The sequence below is a fragment of the Peromyscus eremicus genome, chromosome 18 (assembly GCF_949786415.1).
Source record: "Peromyscus eremicus chromosome 18, PerEre_H2_v1, whole genome shotgun sequence".
Classification (NCBI taxonomy): Eukaryota; Metazoa; Chordata; class Mammalia; order Rodentia; family Cricetidae; genus Peromyscus; species Peromyscus eremicus.
In genome coordinates this window covers 38,063,355-38,080,111 of record NC_081434.1, presented here as the reverse complement: position 1 = coordinate 38,080,111, position 16,757 = coordinate 38,063,355, and the positions used below count along the sequence as shown (strand labels likewise).

General features: G+C 43.6%; 1 protein-coding gene across 1 annotated transcript in view; it reads left to right on the top strand.

Moving 5' to 3' along the window:
* The first annotated feature begins 204 nt into the window (after window positions 1-204).
* Window positions 205-16,757, top strand: part of Slc5a8 (solute carrier family 5 member 8) — a 53,211-nt gene continuing 36,658 nt past the window's right edge. The window contains exons 1-3 of the mRNA XM_059245643.1: window positions 205-963; window positions 8,812-8,877; window positions 11,135-11,186. Coding sequence (XP_059101626.1) covers window positions 613-963; window positions 8,812-8,877; window positions 11,135-11,186 — 469 coding nt within the window. The 5' untranslated portion in view covers window positions 205-612. The remainder of the gene's footprint in view (window positions 964-8,811; window positions 8,878-11,134; window positions 11,187-16,757) is intronic.

The window sequence follows — 16,757 nt, the reverse complement described above, 5'->3', positions numbered from 1 at the left end:
GTTACCGCCGCTGTCACCCCCATCACCCATTAATCTGTCAAGCGATGATGAGCCTCACACTCCAGGTCTACCTTCAAGCAAGGACCTGGACTGTGAACTGGAAAGCTAAACTTAAAGGCGTGACCACTGCCCTTCGGTCCACCCCACCCCCCCACCCCCCCTCCACACACACACCCATCACCTGCCCGTTTAAATGGTGCGTCGCCGCCGCTGTCACTTAATAAAAACTTGCGCACCGTGGATTCGCTGGACGCGGCGAGAGGCTCCAGTTCTCACCCGCCCCAGACTCGCTTGGTGCCCAGGCAGTCGCCACCCCGGTCCGTCCGTCCGTCGGGCGGCACCTGGTGAGCGCTCAGCGCCGCGCCCGACGTCCCCCGATCCCAGACTTTCAGGGGCGCAGCTGGCGAGCCAGGGGTCTCCCCCCACCGGGTGATTGGCAGCCGGTAGCTAGGCTCCCACCTCCACGAGAGGATCCACACCTGCGGGACGGACGTGCCTGGCCTCCGCGGGACGCCACCTCCTGCTGCAACAGGGAGAAAAAAAAAGCTAGCACCGCCCGAGGCTAAAGCGAGCGACCTGCGCACTCCCCGGCTCGGGTCACCGCGGGGGGCCATGGAGGCGTCGCGGGACATCGGCAGCTTTGTGGTGTGGGACTACGTGGTGTTCGCAGGCATGCTGCTCATCTCGGCCGCCATCGGCATCTACTATGCCTTCGCGGGGGGCGGCCAGCAGACCTCCAAGGACTTTCTGATGGGTGGCCGCAGTATGACCGCGGTGCCAGTGGCTCTGTCCCTCACCGCCAGCTTCATGTCCGCTGTCACTGTCCTGGGCACCCCCGCCGAGGTCTACCGTTTTGGGGCAATGTTCAGCATCTTTGGGATCACCTACTTTTTTGTGGTGGTTATCAGCGCGGAGGTCTTCCTTCCCGTGTTCTATAGGCTGGGGATCACCAGCACCTACGAGGTAAGAGGTGAGGGGCAGAGGGGGAGGCTTGCTTGCATTTGCAGGCTCCTGAAGGAACTTTCTGGGGGGCAAGCAGTTTCTGCCATATGGGAATCTCTCCTTGTGGGTGCATCTTGGACCTCGACCTCTCACCCCGCATTGAGGCACGTGTCTTCTAAGGGAGATCAATCCTTGGGATTGAATTTTCTGAGCTCAGATCCAAATCAAGCTGAGTGGAATGGACTCACTAAAGTCTTTCCTAAAACGTGTGTGTGTGTGTGTGTGTGTGTGTGTGTGTGTGTGTGTGTGTGTGTGTAAGGCTAAGTTGTTCCAGTCTCTGGAAGATCAAGAAAGAATTTGTCCACCCAAGTGGTCAAGATGTTGCTCTTGTTCCAGAGCTTGCCTTGAGACCGAATTCCACTTACTTGTGAATGACCGTGGGTCACTTAATTAACCTTTTGTACCGATGTCTTCATCTCAAGAAGAAAATGGTACCACCAACCTCATCCGATTGCGGAGAGAACTAAGTGAGCAGATGCAAGGTGTTCCATTTAGAATAGAGCCTAGCGCAGAGTAGATGCTGGGTTTCGGGCTGAGTGTAATTATTGTGACGGAGGCTATACCGAGATGCTGAGAAAAATGCAACAGCAAGGCTCTTAAACAGTGCTTCTCATGAAAGAGACCTACACTTCATCTGTCGCCCTGTTCCTCTGGATGTCCATTTCTTTCCCCAAAGGATTATACATTTTTATTTTTATTTGGATGTCCATTTTAAAAGTTGCTTTCAGGAAAAGGTTTTTTCAAGATGAAGAGCATTGGGTTTGGTTTCACTTAGAGATGTCAAAGGTGTGTGTGCCTGTGCCTGTTAAAAAACTCAGACTCTTATCCAAGTACTAACCAGGCCCAACCCTGCTTAGCTTCCAAGATCAGACAAGATTGGGGGCGTTCAGGGTGGTATGGTGGTGGTGGCACACACCTTTAATCCCAGCACTCGGGAGGCAGAGCCAGGCGGATCTCTGTGAGTTCGAGGCCAGCCTGGTCTAGAAAGTGAGTTCCAGGAAAGGTGCAAAACTACACAGAGAAACCTTGTCTCGAAAAAAAACAAAAACCAAAAACCAAAACAAAACCAAAAAAACCCAAAACAAACAAACAAAAAACGAAACAAAATAAAACAAAAAAACAAACAAAAAACCTCTCAGATTCCTGGGGGTGGTGGAGGTTTTCCTTCACCCAGACCCCAACTTACAGGCTTCACAGACAAGTTCCCACTGCTCTAGGCCACCAGCCAGAGGGCTAGGTGTCCCCGCTCAGCAGCGCCTCGGGCCTGGAGTTGGTGCCCTGTTTCCCTGAAGCTCAGAGTCACTGGAAGGTGGTTTCATAGGGAGTCTGGTTCAGCTTGTGCTGGGCACCTGCCTTAATGGCATAACGAGAGTTGATGACAAACTGGGCCTGGGTTCTAGTGATGTCACCCAGGTCTAGGCATGTCCCAGGCTGCGTTGTCTTCTAACTGTGGTCACCAAGTCTACAGAAGCTTAGTCTTCATCCTGAGTGGGAGAAGGAGGACATTTCTGTTTGTGAGGGGAGGTGACAAACCGGTTGTCCCAGGCCAAATTCAGCTTCCACGGCGGTTTTAATTTGTTTTTAAACATTTATAAGAAGCTCTGCTTATTTTGTTTAATAAAAAAATGTAAATTTAAGAATTTAATGATGAGGAACAGCTGAAAAAATTCCAGATGACTTTTGAAAACTCAGAAGGCCGATGACATTGTGTCCACATTTCCTATGGCCGCTGGGCCTCCAGCAAGAGTCCCTGCCCTTACTCTGTTAATGCCTAGACTGAGGCTTTTCATGCCTGCCCACTCACTTCCTTATGGCAGGGAAATCCTTACCTACACAAAACGTGCGCATGGAAAATGACCAGCGATGAAGGGGCCCTCGGTCAGTGAGTTAAGGGACAGAGGGTATTTCTTAGAGGCTGTGAGGAATGTTCCAGCATCTTAAGATATGTCAACACCTGGCTTCTGTCATTCATGTGTGTTACCAGGTGGTCTATGAAGGATGTGAATGCCTGGCTTCTGTCACTCACGTGCATTACCAGGTGGGCTATGCCGACACTGAGTTAAGTTAGCAAGGATTCTGGCTAAAAATGGCAAAAAATCCAATGTTTGTTGAATGATGAATTCGTGCCGGGCTCCAGGCTGCATGTTTCACGCATGTTATCTGACTCAACACTCAACTAGATTCTTGGAAGGGTATGCTTAGAGCCCTGTTTTCCGGATGGAAAGCCTCAGAGCAAGTTAAGCCAGTGAGAGAAGGGGGAGGAATAAGAACCCATGCCAAGCAACTCACCGCCTCTGAGGGCTCTGGTGAGTTGGTTATAACCCCAAGCAGAATTCATGCCAGCTCATGGCGAACCTGGGACGTCATACAGGACCCTTGAACTTAACAGCACACTGTTGTCCAGTGAGGGGTGTCAGGTGTCAGAGAGAAGGAAGTGGAGTAGCTTGCTGTGTCTGTCCATTCAGTTAGTCACAGCAGAGGATTTCTTGGGGGATGCTTTGTGAATACTGAGGACACCTGCACAGATATGTTGTCCCACACTGAGTAATGGTCACCTTCACACTCTTGCTCAAATATGAGCTAGTGCTATTTTTCCACTTCTATAGACCAATTTGGTGGGCCTCAAACATTTTACTCTATCATTAATGTCAAAATATAGGTCTGATAGGTGTTTGACAATGTCCAGACTCACAGATTGACAGGAAGCCTATTGCAGGGATCCAGTACAATTAATAATTTCTTCAGGATCACTCAGGCTCGACTTTGATTTTTGAGTTACTTACGTATATCAACCCGAAGCCTTCACATCGCTAAGGTATTCCAAGTTCCAAGGACTATGAAAGATCTCTGTTCACTGTTCATTCTGTAGTTTTGCTTATAAACTCTAGAACTGTTCTCTAAGCTCACTGCAATGGGACCGGTGTTTCTTTTCAGGTCCCTACGTATTTCCCCTGAAGTCTAGTAAAGGACCCATGGCTTCTTGGTTCTGCCTTCAATTGGTTTTGTGTGAGTGTAAACGTATCTGTCAGTTGATTTTGGGGACAATTTTAAAGTATGATTACTTGGACCTTTTACAAAGAAAAAGTCCAATATATATTTATTTACAAATCCATAGGATGCAAACCAGAGTTCTAGTAGAAATTATATGTTTTTTATTAAAAAATTTTTTTATTCATTTTGCATACCAGCCACAGATTCTCCCCATCACTCCCCCCACCATTCTCCCCTACCACCTTCCTCCACATCCATCCCTCATTCCCTCCTCCCAAAGGGCAAGTTCTCCCATGGGGGGGGGGAAGGGGAGGCAGCAAAACCTAGTACATTCAGTTGAGGCAGGACCAAGCCCCTCCCCGCTGCATCAAGGGTGAGCAAGGTGTCCGACTATAGGCAATGGACTCCAGAAAGCCAGCTCATGCACTGGGGATAGATCCTGATCCCACTGCCAGGGGCCCCTCAAACAGACCCAGCTACACAACTGTTTCCCCGTACACAGAGGGCCTAGTCTGGTCCCATGCAGACTCCACAGCTGTCAGTCTAAAGTTTGTGAGTTCCTTTGAGCTTGGTTCAGTTGTCTCTGTAGATTTCCCCATCATGATTTTGACACTCCCCCTCCTTCATATAATCCCACTTCCTTCTCCTCGACTGGACTCCTGGAGCTCGGCCTGGTGCTTGGTGGTGGATCTCTGCATTTGCTTCTGTCAGTCACTGGATGAAGGCTCTATGATGACAGTTAGGGTATTCACTGATCTGATTACCAGGTTAAAGCCAGTTCAGGCACCTTCATCACTATTTCTAGTAGTCTAATCTGGGATCATCCTTGTGGATACCTGGGAATTTCCCTAATACCAGGTTTCTCCCTTACCCTCTAATCCTTCTATCAAGATATCTCTTTCATTGCTCTCCCACCCCATTCTTCCCCCAGCTCAACCATCCTGCTCCCTCACGTCCTCAACCCCTCCCTTCTATTGCCCCTCCTCGTCCTCAGTTCACTCATGGAGATCTTCTCTGTTTCCCCTTCCCAGGGTGATCCATGCATCCCTCTTAGGGTCCTCCTTGTTAGCTAGCTTCTCTGGAGCTGTGGGTTGTAGTCTGGTTATCCTTTGCCTTACATCTAGTATCTACTTATACCATGTTTGTCTTTCTAAGTCTGGGTTACCTCACTCAGGATAATATGTTTTAGTTCCATACATTTGCCTGCAAATTTCATGATGTCATTATTTTTTACAGCTGAGTAGTACTCTGTTGTGTATATGTACCACATTTTCTTTATCCATTCTTTGGTTGAGGGGCATCTAGGTTGCTTCCAGGTTCTGGATATTATGAATAATGACCACTATCTCAAAAAGATGCAAAGCAAAGGATAACTAGGATACAATCCACAACCCCAGAGAAGCTAGGTAAAAAGGAGGACCCTAAGAGGGACACACATGGAGGGCCCCAGGAAGGGGAAATAGTTAAGATCTCCTGGGTAAACTGGGAGGGGGGGTAGAAGGGAAGGGATGGGGGATGGGAACATGAGGGACTGAGATGGCCGAGTGGAGGGAGGGACTGAGAGGGAGAGCAATGAAAAAAATATCTTGGTAGAGGGAACCATTAAGAGATTAGAGAGAGCCGGGCGGTGGTGGCGCACGCCTTTAATCCCAGCACTCGGGAGGCAGAGCCAGGTGGATCTCTGTGAGTTCGAGGCCAACCTGGACTACCAAGTGAGTTCCAGGAAAGGCTCAAAGCTACACAGAGAAACCCTGTCTCAAAAAACCAGAAAAAAAAAAAAAAAGAGATTAGAGAGAAACCCGATGTTAGGGAAATCCCCAGGAATCCACAGGATGACACCAGCTAAGACTCCTAGCAATAATGGAAAGAGTGCCTGAACTTACCTTCCCCTATAATTAGATTAGTGACTACTCTTATTGTCATCATAGAACCTACATCCAGTAACTGATGGAAGCAGATGCAGTGATCCATAACCAAGCACTGGGCTGAGCTCCTAGATTTCAGTTGAAGAGAGGGAGGAGGGATCACAGGAGCAGGTGAGGTCAAGATCATGATGGGGAAAACCACAGAGACAGCCGGCCCATGCTGGTAGGAGCTCATGGACTCTGGCCTGTCAGCTAGGGAACATGCATAGGACTGAACTAGGCCTTCTGAATGTGGGTGACAGTTATGTGGCTAGATCAGTTATGGGAGCCCCTGGCAGTGGGACCAGGACTTATCCTGGGTGCATGAATTGGCTTTCTGGAACACTTTCCCTAGGGTGGGATACCTTGTCAACCTTGACACGGGGGGAGGGGCTTGGTCCTGCCTCAGCTTAGTATGCCAGACTTTGTTGACTGCCCAAGGGAGTCCTTACCCTCTCTGAGGAGTGGATGGGGAGTGAGAAGGGGGGAGATGGAGGGTAGGAGAAAGGAAGGGAGGGGGAACTGGGATTAGTATGTAAAATGAAAAAAAACTTTTTAAAAATAAATAAAAAACAACTAAAAATGTCTTTAATAAAAAACTAAAGATTAATTGGGCACAATTTTAAGTGTAAAAACTTTCAAGCTATTTGGTTCAACTTGTTACATTTTTTTCTGCCACCATCTCTTAAGCTTTGTGTAGTCTCCAGCAATCATATACGTGGACCTAGAAAAAGCAAAAGACTTCTCCATCTATTCATATCCACTCCTGTGTACTACAGATTTACTAGAGAAAAAAAAGAAAAAAAACATACCCCCCCAAAAAAACAAAACAAAACAAAACAAAAAAACTCTTCAAAACTAACACCAGTCTGTTTCTAGTTTTCAGAAACTTCACTCTTCAAAATGTCTCCCAAATACCATAACATGATTTTAAGATAATTCACAAGGGCCTGGCTTTTTCATTCCACTCATCTTAGCATCTTACTTTTGAACACTGTACATCTCCTTATTGATTCATATCATTGGATACTCTCCCTTGACAAATGAAAGAGAAAGAATTGCTTGTATGGTCCTCATTTTAAACACAGGGACCCTGAGATCGAGAGAGGGATGGCCTCAAGTTCATGAGTCAGGCATGGAACTGCTGCCGATGCCTTGCGCTGTCACGGACATTTGTCGCCCTTCAGTGGTGTTTGAAAGTCTTACTGTCTGTGGCACCACATACTGACTGCGTCTTAAACTCTTGGTCAGATTGTTTATTCATCCATGTGGTTATACGCATAGAATTGTATGTATTAAAGTTTCTAAGGTTTTGTGTCACATCTCTGACAACAATTAGGTTCCAAGCTTGGTCTTCATCGCTAACACAGTGCCTGCTTCACAATCTGCTCAGCAAGTACGCCAGAGGTATTAGTTGTGACTATGGAGCAAAAAAACCCATATGTCTTTCCATTGGATGAGTAGTTAATGCCAGTTTCTTTTCCTCCACATCCTGCTCTGTCTGCTCCGCTTTTATGCAGCAAGGCCGGTAGACTTTGACTTCTTTCTACTAGTAAGACTCAAGTTAAATAGTTAGCTTGACCTTCAATTCGGAAATTCTGATTCTAACTCTGTAATATATTAGTATATATTACTCAACACAGGAAATAGACAGACTATATTATAAGCTATAGTAGATTTCAAGGAGAGCTGGAAAAAATGGCAGGGTCTTAGCTCTAAACAGAGGATGACTTGGCACACAAGAGACTGAGGCAGAAGGATGGAAATTTGAGGCCAGTCTGGGCTACACAGTAAAACAAAACAAAACAAAACAAAAAGAGCAAAAGCAAAACCCAAGCCAGCAAACTGACCTGGGTAGCCAGAAACGGTGACATATAGATGTAATTCACGTGTAAAGGGCAGGAAGATCGACAGAACAAGACCAGCCTGGTATATATGGTAAGACCTCGTCTCGGAGACAGGACAAAACAAGACCAAACAGCAACAGAAAACTTGACCTGGGTGATTTAAGTTACACACACGTGTACACACACACACACACACACACACACACACACATACATGATAGTAGAGAAAAGAGTTGGAAGGTAGTTCACAGGACAGCATGGGAGGCTGAGTAAACAGCTCCTGGAAATGACAAAGCTTCACCAGCTTCTTTAGTTTTTTTTTGTTTTGTCTTGTTTTGTTTTTTGTTTTTCGAGACAAGGTTTCTCTGTGTAGCTTTGCGCCTTTTTTTTTTCACTTGGTAGCCCAGGCTGGCCTCGAACTCACAGAGATCCGCCTGGCTCTGCCTCCCGAGTGCTGGGATTAAAGGCGTGCGCCACCACCGCCTGGCTATCTTCTTTAGTTTTTAAGATCAAGATCAGTCCCTGCCGATCCAATCCCTTCTCAGTTTAGCAGCATCTATTGGGAGGAGAAGATGATTGGCTGTACTGTGGTCATGTGACTTTCTCTGATGCAGATTTCCAGTCTGAACTAAAAGAAAGTTGATTTCTCAATCGAACCAAAGTGTATAGTGTTGACTAAGAGGAAGGAAGAAACAATAGATTGCATATACTTTAAAGAAAAAAAAGGCTAGACTATAATTCCATTTATGTGATAAATTTTCCAACTTTTCCAGGCCAAACTAGGGGTGAAGAACAGATTGGTGACTGATAGGGGCAGCTGGAGGGAGTTCTCACGTACTGATTGTGTGAGAGGATTACATAAATACTTATGTATACTAAAAGTCATTGAGTTATAGACTAAAGCATCAATTTTGTTATATGTAAGTAAAAATCATTTTAGTAAAACAAAAACACAGAATGCAAATAAGTTTCTTTAAATATCTCACCCTTTATATCTTGAGCCAATTTATAATGTGTTTAGAAGATTCATGTCCCTGTTTTCTTTTCTTTTTTTTTTTTGGCAACAGTATTTGGAACTTCGATTTAATCGATTCATCCGTCTCTGTGGGACAGTCCTCTTCATCGTTCAAACAGTAAGCACCGCTCCATTAATCTACTTTCTCTTCTGTCATCTAAAACATTTTTGTCCTTGGCACTGGGTGAGCTTTGCTTGGGAAATACATGGAAGATGAAAATGGAGATGATTACAACATGAGGAAATGAAAAAGAAACAAAACACGAAACCAAACACACTTGTTATCACCAAGAATGAAACCCGAGGATCCCTAAACTGTGTTTCAGCGAAGACGTTACTTCCTGGAAAAACAATGGTTTAAGTGAATTTAAATACTGTATTGGTCAAGGAGTGGCTATGGAGCTTTAGGGAAATACCCTTTCTAGCCTTCCCCACCTGGACCAAAGTGACAGTGGGTGCATTATTTAAATGACAGAAATATTTGAGGGAGCTGCATTCTCCCTCAAATTTTATTTTTATTAAATATTTAAATTTAATTAAATATTTAAATGACAGGAGGAATTCTCATACAAGGAAAACAAGGTGAAGATTTCTTCGTCCTTTTACAACTGATTGGATAATATATATATTAATAACACACTCACATATATAATCTGACAAGAAGACTTTAGGAGGCAATTTTGTGTAAAAATGTACTTGAAAAATGAATCGGCATTCTTTAAAACCTTGAGCTCTTAGACCCAACTGGAGCAGTATCATTTAGTATAAAGGAGAATCCAAACTTTAGAAGAGATTTTAAAGACACACGCACAATCCAGCCATTCAAGAATATGCAAATGTAGACGTATTGATGAACATGAATGGAAAGCAAAGGTTTGCCAAGTGGCTAGTACAGACACGCACCACTGCATTGATGCTTCCGTAGGAGGCTGCTGGAGGGTTTGCATGATCGTTACCCCATCGTTTATCTCTCTCTCTCCCTCCACAGATGAGCATTTGGGTCTGGATTTGGTAAGGGAGGTCAACAATTTTCACTTCTCCAGTCAAAAGCTGCTTAAGCATTTGCTCCAGAGAGATGTGAGACAGAGCACCTTTTCCCACTGTTTAACTTGGTTTTATTTTATATCTCTGTACATTTCATCACATCTTAGCACTTGAAGTATGAAAGGCAGGTAGCTTTGGAGTCTGGTGGAGGGTCTGATATTCTAAGGCAACTTGCTTGTTTGTATTAACTTTCTAGACAGTGGTTCTCAACCTGTGGGGGGCGGGTTGCATATCAGCTATCCGGCCTATCAGATATGTACATTATGATTCATAACTAGCAAAGTTACAGTTATGAAGTAGCAATGAAAATGATTTCATGATTGGGGGTCACCACAACATGAGGGGCTGTATTAAAGGGTCGCAGTGTTAGGAAGGTTGAGAACCACTGGTAATGACCCTCTCTCTATGCTCATATTGAAAATGCCTACATGAGCAAGAGGTGGGGACAGTTAGGAAGACAGCCTGCCACATTTCAGATCTTGAACATGGACAGACTAATGACTATGGGAACTAGCTCGCTTCTTTTCAAAACAAGGAAAGCTCTAGCACATCCTTTCTGAAGGATTAGACTCCGTGTAGGATAATTAAGCATTCAGTTAGCATATAATATGCCTTTATAATGTTACTTGGAGTTCCCTGGTATAAAATGTTTTTGAAGGGTGAATACAATGAAGTGGTATTTTGAGAAACAGATAATTTTTCTTAACTGTTGTACTCAAGGCCAATAAATATTTGTTGAACATATGAGTGGAAAGTGATTATATAAAATGATGGATTATAATATTTGAAAGGTTTCATAATTTTTAGTGAAAATTGACACTTTTGTCTTAATTAGTTAAAAGCCAGTTTTCAAAAATTTTACTTTGAAAAAAAATCATTTTGGATGGTTGGTTTGTGGCTCCTCTCTAGACTGCTTATCACATTTGCCTAAGGCCCTGGATTACATCCCCAGCATTGAGAAAGAAAATGGTGATTAGCAGTATTTGAAGGCATATAATTAAGAGACCAACCTATTATTCTTTCTTTGTAGTTAAGTATTTTAAATCTATGAAAATATAGTTTAAGCTTAAGGTGATGGATCAATAAACATATTTTTTTTTTACTAAGCACCACACTTTTATAATAGGTCTTCACAAAAGATTTTTGTGTTGTTTAGCTACACTGTAGACAGAAAAGAAAAAAAAATCAATTTTATTTAAGTATTTCTGAGTTATAATAGCACATTAAATATACTGAAAAGGATCAATTCATAATTGATTTTATAATTCTCATGTGTAATTCATTCATTTTATACTTCATGTTATTCATTCTTTTTCTTCTCTTCCCACTAGATTCTGTATACTGGAATTGTTATTTATGCCCCTGCTCTGGCTTTGAATCAAGGTACATTTAAAGTGGCAATCATGGAGCTCACAGTGTTGGGCTCATTTTTGCTAAGATTTATTCTCTTCTTGGGGAGACAGACAGATGGAAAAGGACTTCCGGTAGTCCTTATGGGTTTTATGAGGGTGGTGGGGTGGGCTTAGTGTCTATACTAGTTTTTTTGATGTTTTGATTAGATAGTTCAAAAATATCTCTCTATAGGCTGATAGGACAGACCTAGACCTTCCCGGGGATGGCATGGGTAGGAGCAGTTGCTTCTATGTGGTATGTCCACCAGCCCTTCTTTGTTTCTTCACAATCCATGCCCCTCCCCACTGTAGGCCAAATGACTGTACTCCCTCCTTTTTGACTATTTCCTGGGGTCCACCCCTGTATTAATTAGCTTTCCATCGCTTCCATAAACACCATGACCAACAGCAACTTGGGGAGGAAAGGGTTTGTCTTGGCTTATAGCTTACAGTCCACTATGAAGAGAAGTCAAGGCAAGAACTCTAGGCAGGAACCTGGGGGCAGGAAGTGAAGCAGAGGCCTTGAATAGATACTGCTTGCCCTCCGTGGCTTGTTCAATGTTTTTTTTCTTTTCTTATGAAAACCTACTGTATTATTTTTTAAATTTTAGCTCTACTTTATTAGGGATTAATTTCCATGTAATCAAATGTGCCAACTCTAATTCACTGAGTTCAGTGAAAGTGGACATATGTTAACTCATGTAACCAATATCACAATTAAGATATCACATCAATGTTTTCTCTCATATCTCCTTGGAATTAATTCTTCCCTGGCTCTAGGCAACCCTGATGTGTTCCCCCCTCTTTTATTGGAAATAGATTCTTTTATTACATAGTATATCCTGATCACAGTTTCCCTTCCATCCAATCCTCTTAGTTCCTTCCCTCTTCCCCTCTCATTTGACCCACTCCCCTCTAACTCTCATTAGAAAACAATCAGGCTTATAAGACATAATAATAAAATACAACAAAATGCCAGGCAGTGGTGGCACATGCCTTTAATCCCAGCACTACAGAGACAAAGGCAGGTCAATCTGGTTTGAAGCCAGCCTGGTCTACAGAGTGAGTTCCAGGACATCCAGGACTACACACAGAGAAGCTGTGTCTTGAAAAACCAACAAAACAAACAACCAAACAAACAAAAAACAAAACAAAAAAAGCCCAAAATAAAATGCTATAAAACAAAAACTATCATATAGAAGTTGAGCAAGACAAACCAACAGAAGGAAAAGAGCCCAAGAGCAGGCACAAGAATCAGAGACCCACTTGTTCACACATTCAGGAATCCCATAAAAACACTAAACTGAAGGCCATAATATATACACAGAGAACTTGATGCAGACCCGTGCAGGCCCTGTGCATGCTGCCTCAGCCTCTGTGAGTTCGTATGAGCTTTGATTATGCTGATTCAGAGGGATTTGTTCTGGTGTCCTCTATCCCTTCCGGCTCTCACATTTTTTTTTTTTTTTTTTTTTTTGGTCTCCTCTTCCATGGGGTTCCTTGAGCCCTGAGAGGACAGATTTGATGGAGACATCCCATTTAGGGCTGAATGGTCCAAGGTCTCTCACTCTCTGCATAATATCAGGCTGTGGGTCTCTATGTTTGTTCCTATTTGCTGCAGGATAGCAGAGTATCATTAGGGGCCACTTTATTATTACTTTTTTTTTTTAAAGACTAGCAGTGTTTGATTTTACCCTAGGTCCCTGGGTTATCCAGTCCCTGGTTGTTGGTCACCCAAGCAGTGTCAGGTATCAGTTCCATCTCGTGGAGTGGGCCTTAAGTCAAATCAGATTCTGGTTGGCTAGTCCCACAAGTTCTGTGCCACTATTGAACTATCATATCTTGCAGCCAGGACACTATTGTAGATAAAAGGGTTTGCGGCTGGTTGCTGTTTATGTTTGGTATTTTTTGGTAGCTGTCTTAGATAGGGTTTCTGTTTCTGTGATGAAACACCGTGACCAAAAGGCAGGTGGGAGAGGAAAGGGTTTATTTCGCTTACACGACAGCATTGTTGTTCATCACTGAAGGAAGGAAGGACAGGAACTCAAACAGGGCAGGATCCTAGAGGTAGGAGCTGATGCAGAGGTCATGATGGGGAATTGCTTGCTGGCTTGCTTCCCCTGGCTTGCTCAGCCTACCTTCTTATAGAACCCAGGACCAGCAGCCCAGGGATGGCACCACCCGCCACTGATCACCAAATGAGGGAACGCCTTAACTGCCAGATCTCAGGGAAGCATTCCTCAGCTGAGGCTCTTTCCTCTGATTGTATGGCTTTTGTCAAATTGACACACAAAACCACCCAGTACAGTAGCATGCCGAGTATGTTCCTGTACCAAAGCTGCTAGAATGCAGGGGTGAAGGGTCTGTGTAGGCACCAGCTCCATTTCTCCATGTTTGATGAGTTGTGTAGCTGTTGTCTGTAGCAATGGACTCTTCCTGTCAGTTTGTGGAGAGCAACCTATTGTCTTGGCAAAAGCAAGCCTGGGTTATTTGGGGATTCCCATGGAACCCTTTGACCAACAACTCAATTGGATGTAACCCAATCCTGATACTGGAAGCTTCCTTTGATGACAAGAGATGTCCAGTTGGGGCTCTTTCTTCGCTATAATTTGGCAATTTCATTTAGATCACCTTCATAGATATACATATTTTAACTACTGTATTAGCTTTCTATACTACCCTCAAATGCTCCTTAATTTTAGCTGTCTCTCCATGTATTCCCTCCCTCAACTCTCTCTCTCCTCTCCCTCTCTACTTGACCCTTCCATTCTAGTCCCCCTATTCATAAATGTCTGTTCTATTTCCCTTTCCTGATGAAATCTATCTGTACCCTTTAGTCCTTTACTCTATACCCTCCCTCTGTGGTTCTATGGATAGTAGTTTGGTTATCATTGCCTTAATGGCTAATACCTACAGACAAGCAAATGCATACCATATTTGTCTTTCTGGATCTGGAATACCTCACTCAGAATGATTTTTTTTCTAGTTCTATCCATTTGTCTGGTGATTTCATGATGTCATTTGTTTAAATAGCCGAGTAATACTCCATTGTATAAATGTACCACATTTTCTTTATCCATTCTTCCGTTGAGGAACACCTAGGTTATTTACAGTTTCTGGCTGTTATAAATAGAGCAACAATGAACATGGTTAAGCAAGTGTTTCTGTGGTAGGATGAAGCATCCTGTCTTAGTTAGGGTTTCTATTGCTGTGAAGAGACACTATGACCACAGCAACTCTTATAAAGGAAAACATTTAATTGGGGCTGGCTTACAGTTCAGAGGTTGAGTTCATTGTCACCATGGCGGGAAATGTGGTGGGATGCAAGTAGACACGGTGCTGGAGAAGGAGCTGAGAGTGCTACATCTTGATCCACAGGCAACAGAAGGAGACTGTGTACTGCACTGGGCATAGCTTGAGCATAATGAGACCTCAAAGCCTGCCTCCACAGTGACACACTTCCTCCAACAAGGCCACACCTCCTAACAGTGCCACTTCCTATGGGCCAATCATTCAAACACATGAGTCTATGGGGGCCATACCTGTTCAAACAACCACACATCCTTTGAGTATATACCCAAGAGTGGTATAGCTGGATGTTAAGGTAGAGTCGTTCTCATCTTCCTGAGGGATTTCCATAGTGGCTGTGCAAGTTTACAGTCTCACCAACAGTGGAGGAGTGTTCCCCTTGCTCTACATCCTTACCAGCATGAGATGTTATTTGTTTTATTGGTCTTAGCCATTCTGACAGGTATAAGATGGAATCTCAAAGTAGGTTTGATTTGCATTTCTATGATGACTGAGGATGTTGAACATTTCTTTAAGTGTTTCTCAGCCATTTGGGCTCACCCTATTGAGAATTATCTGTTTAGATCTGTATTCTGTTTTTAAGGTTGTATTATTTGTTTTCTCGCTATCTATTTTTTTAAAGTTCTTTATATATTTTGGACATTAGCCCTCCATCAGATGTGTAGTTGGTAAAAATATTTTCCCATTCTGTAGACTGGCACTTTGTGTGAATTGATAGTGTCCTTTGCCATGCAGAAGCTTTTCAGTTTCATCTTATTGATCTACTTTTATACATCCTAGGACCACCCCCTGTGGGCTGTGCCCTCTCACATCAACCATTAATTAAGAAATTCCCCCAAAGACTTTCCCACAGGCTAATCAACTGAGGTTCCCTCTTCCCAGATGATTCTGGGCGCCATTTGTAGCTAGAGTTTTCCTGCCTTGCCCACAGTCAGGACAAATCTTTGTCACCCGCCAGTCCCACAGCCACTCAGACCCAACCAAGTAAACACAGAGACTTATATTGCTTACAAACTGTATGGCCGTGGCAGGCTTCTTGCTAACTGTTCTTACAGCTTAAATTAATCCATTTCTATAAATCTATACCTTGCCACATGGCTCGTGGCTTACCGGCATCTTCACATGCTGTTTCTCATCTTGGCGCCTGGCAGTGTCTCTCTGACTCAGCCTTCCACTTCCCAGCTTTATTCTCCTCCTTGTCCCGCCTATACTTCCTGCCTAGCCACTGGCCAATCAGTGATTTATTTATTGACCAATCAGCAACACACTTGACATACAGACCATCCCACAGCAGCCAAGTTTACAGAAACCTAGCCAGCACAGTCCCCAAGAAGTTTCTATTTTCTGCTCAGATCTGCGATAAAATCTGCTCTTTCTCTCCCTACTTCTAGTAAGGTCTAGATAGAAATAGACAGTAGTGGTGTGATTTGGCATATGAGGTGGCTCCAAGTGACTATTGTGTGTGTAAAAACCCAGGAAGGCACCGATCGATAAACTACTTCTTTTCTTTAGATTTCTGCTGATAAAAGCAGTGAAACTGTCACAACGTATTGAGGCATTTTTGGCTAGTCATAGCTTCAAAAGAACTATGGGAAAACTCTGTGCCCTTTGAATTCTTATCAGTTAAAGTGAGTTTATCTCCAAAACTTCCTTGTAAAATGGGTAGATGGTATTTGTGATGCTTATGGATGTGGTGCAGTTCCTGAAGTAAGTACAACATGGGGAAAACCTACTAACTCCATGCTCCATTTTCCTGATTTTATGACAGGTGTGGTAATAACCACTACCAGAGTCTGTGAAATATTACAGTATCATTACAAAGAAGAGCTCCAGCATGTGATGTCCTCTGGACCATCTGCATGTCAGGCATGATCCCTGTCAGCATCACCAACATCAGAAATGGATTATTTCATATCTTAAGAACTGAGTTATAAACTTGATACATCACCTATTGTCTTTAAGTGTTATTAAAGGTGTCAGAGTTTTGAAGCACAGTTCTGGGAATAATCAAAGCATAGACTTTAATCTCTCATGAAATCAAGGATTTTGTCCTCTCAGTCTGGAGAAGTCTGAGGCCACTTTCTAGGTAATCAAAGCCAGAGAGTTTGCATCTGGATAATTAGAATATCAGTTGTCTGCTGTGCCCAGGAGATAAGACCCAGAACCTTCTGAACAGCAGATGCTCGTAAATCCTCGCAGAACTGGAACTTGGTATCCACAGAATTATCTTTATAGATTTTGTTTTCTTTTGTTA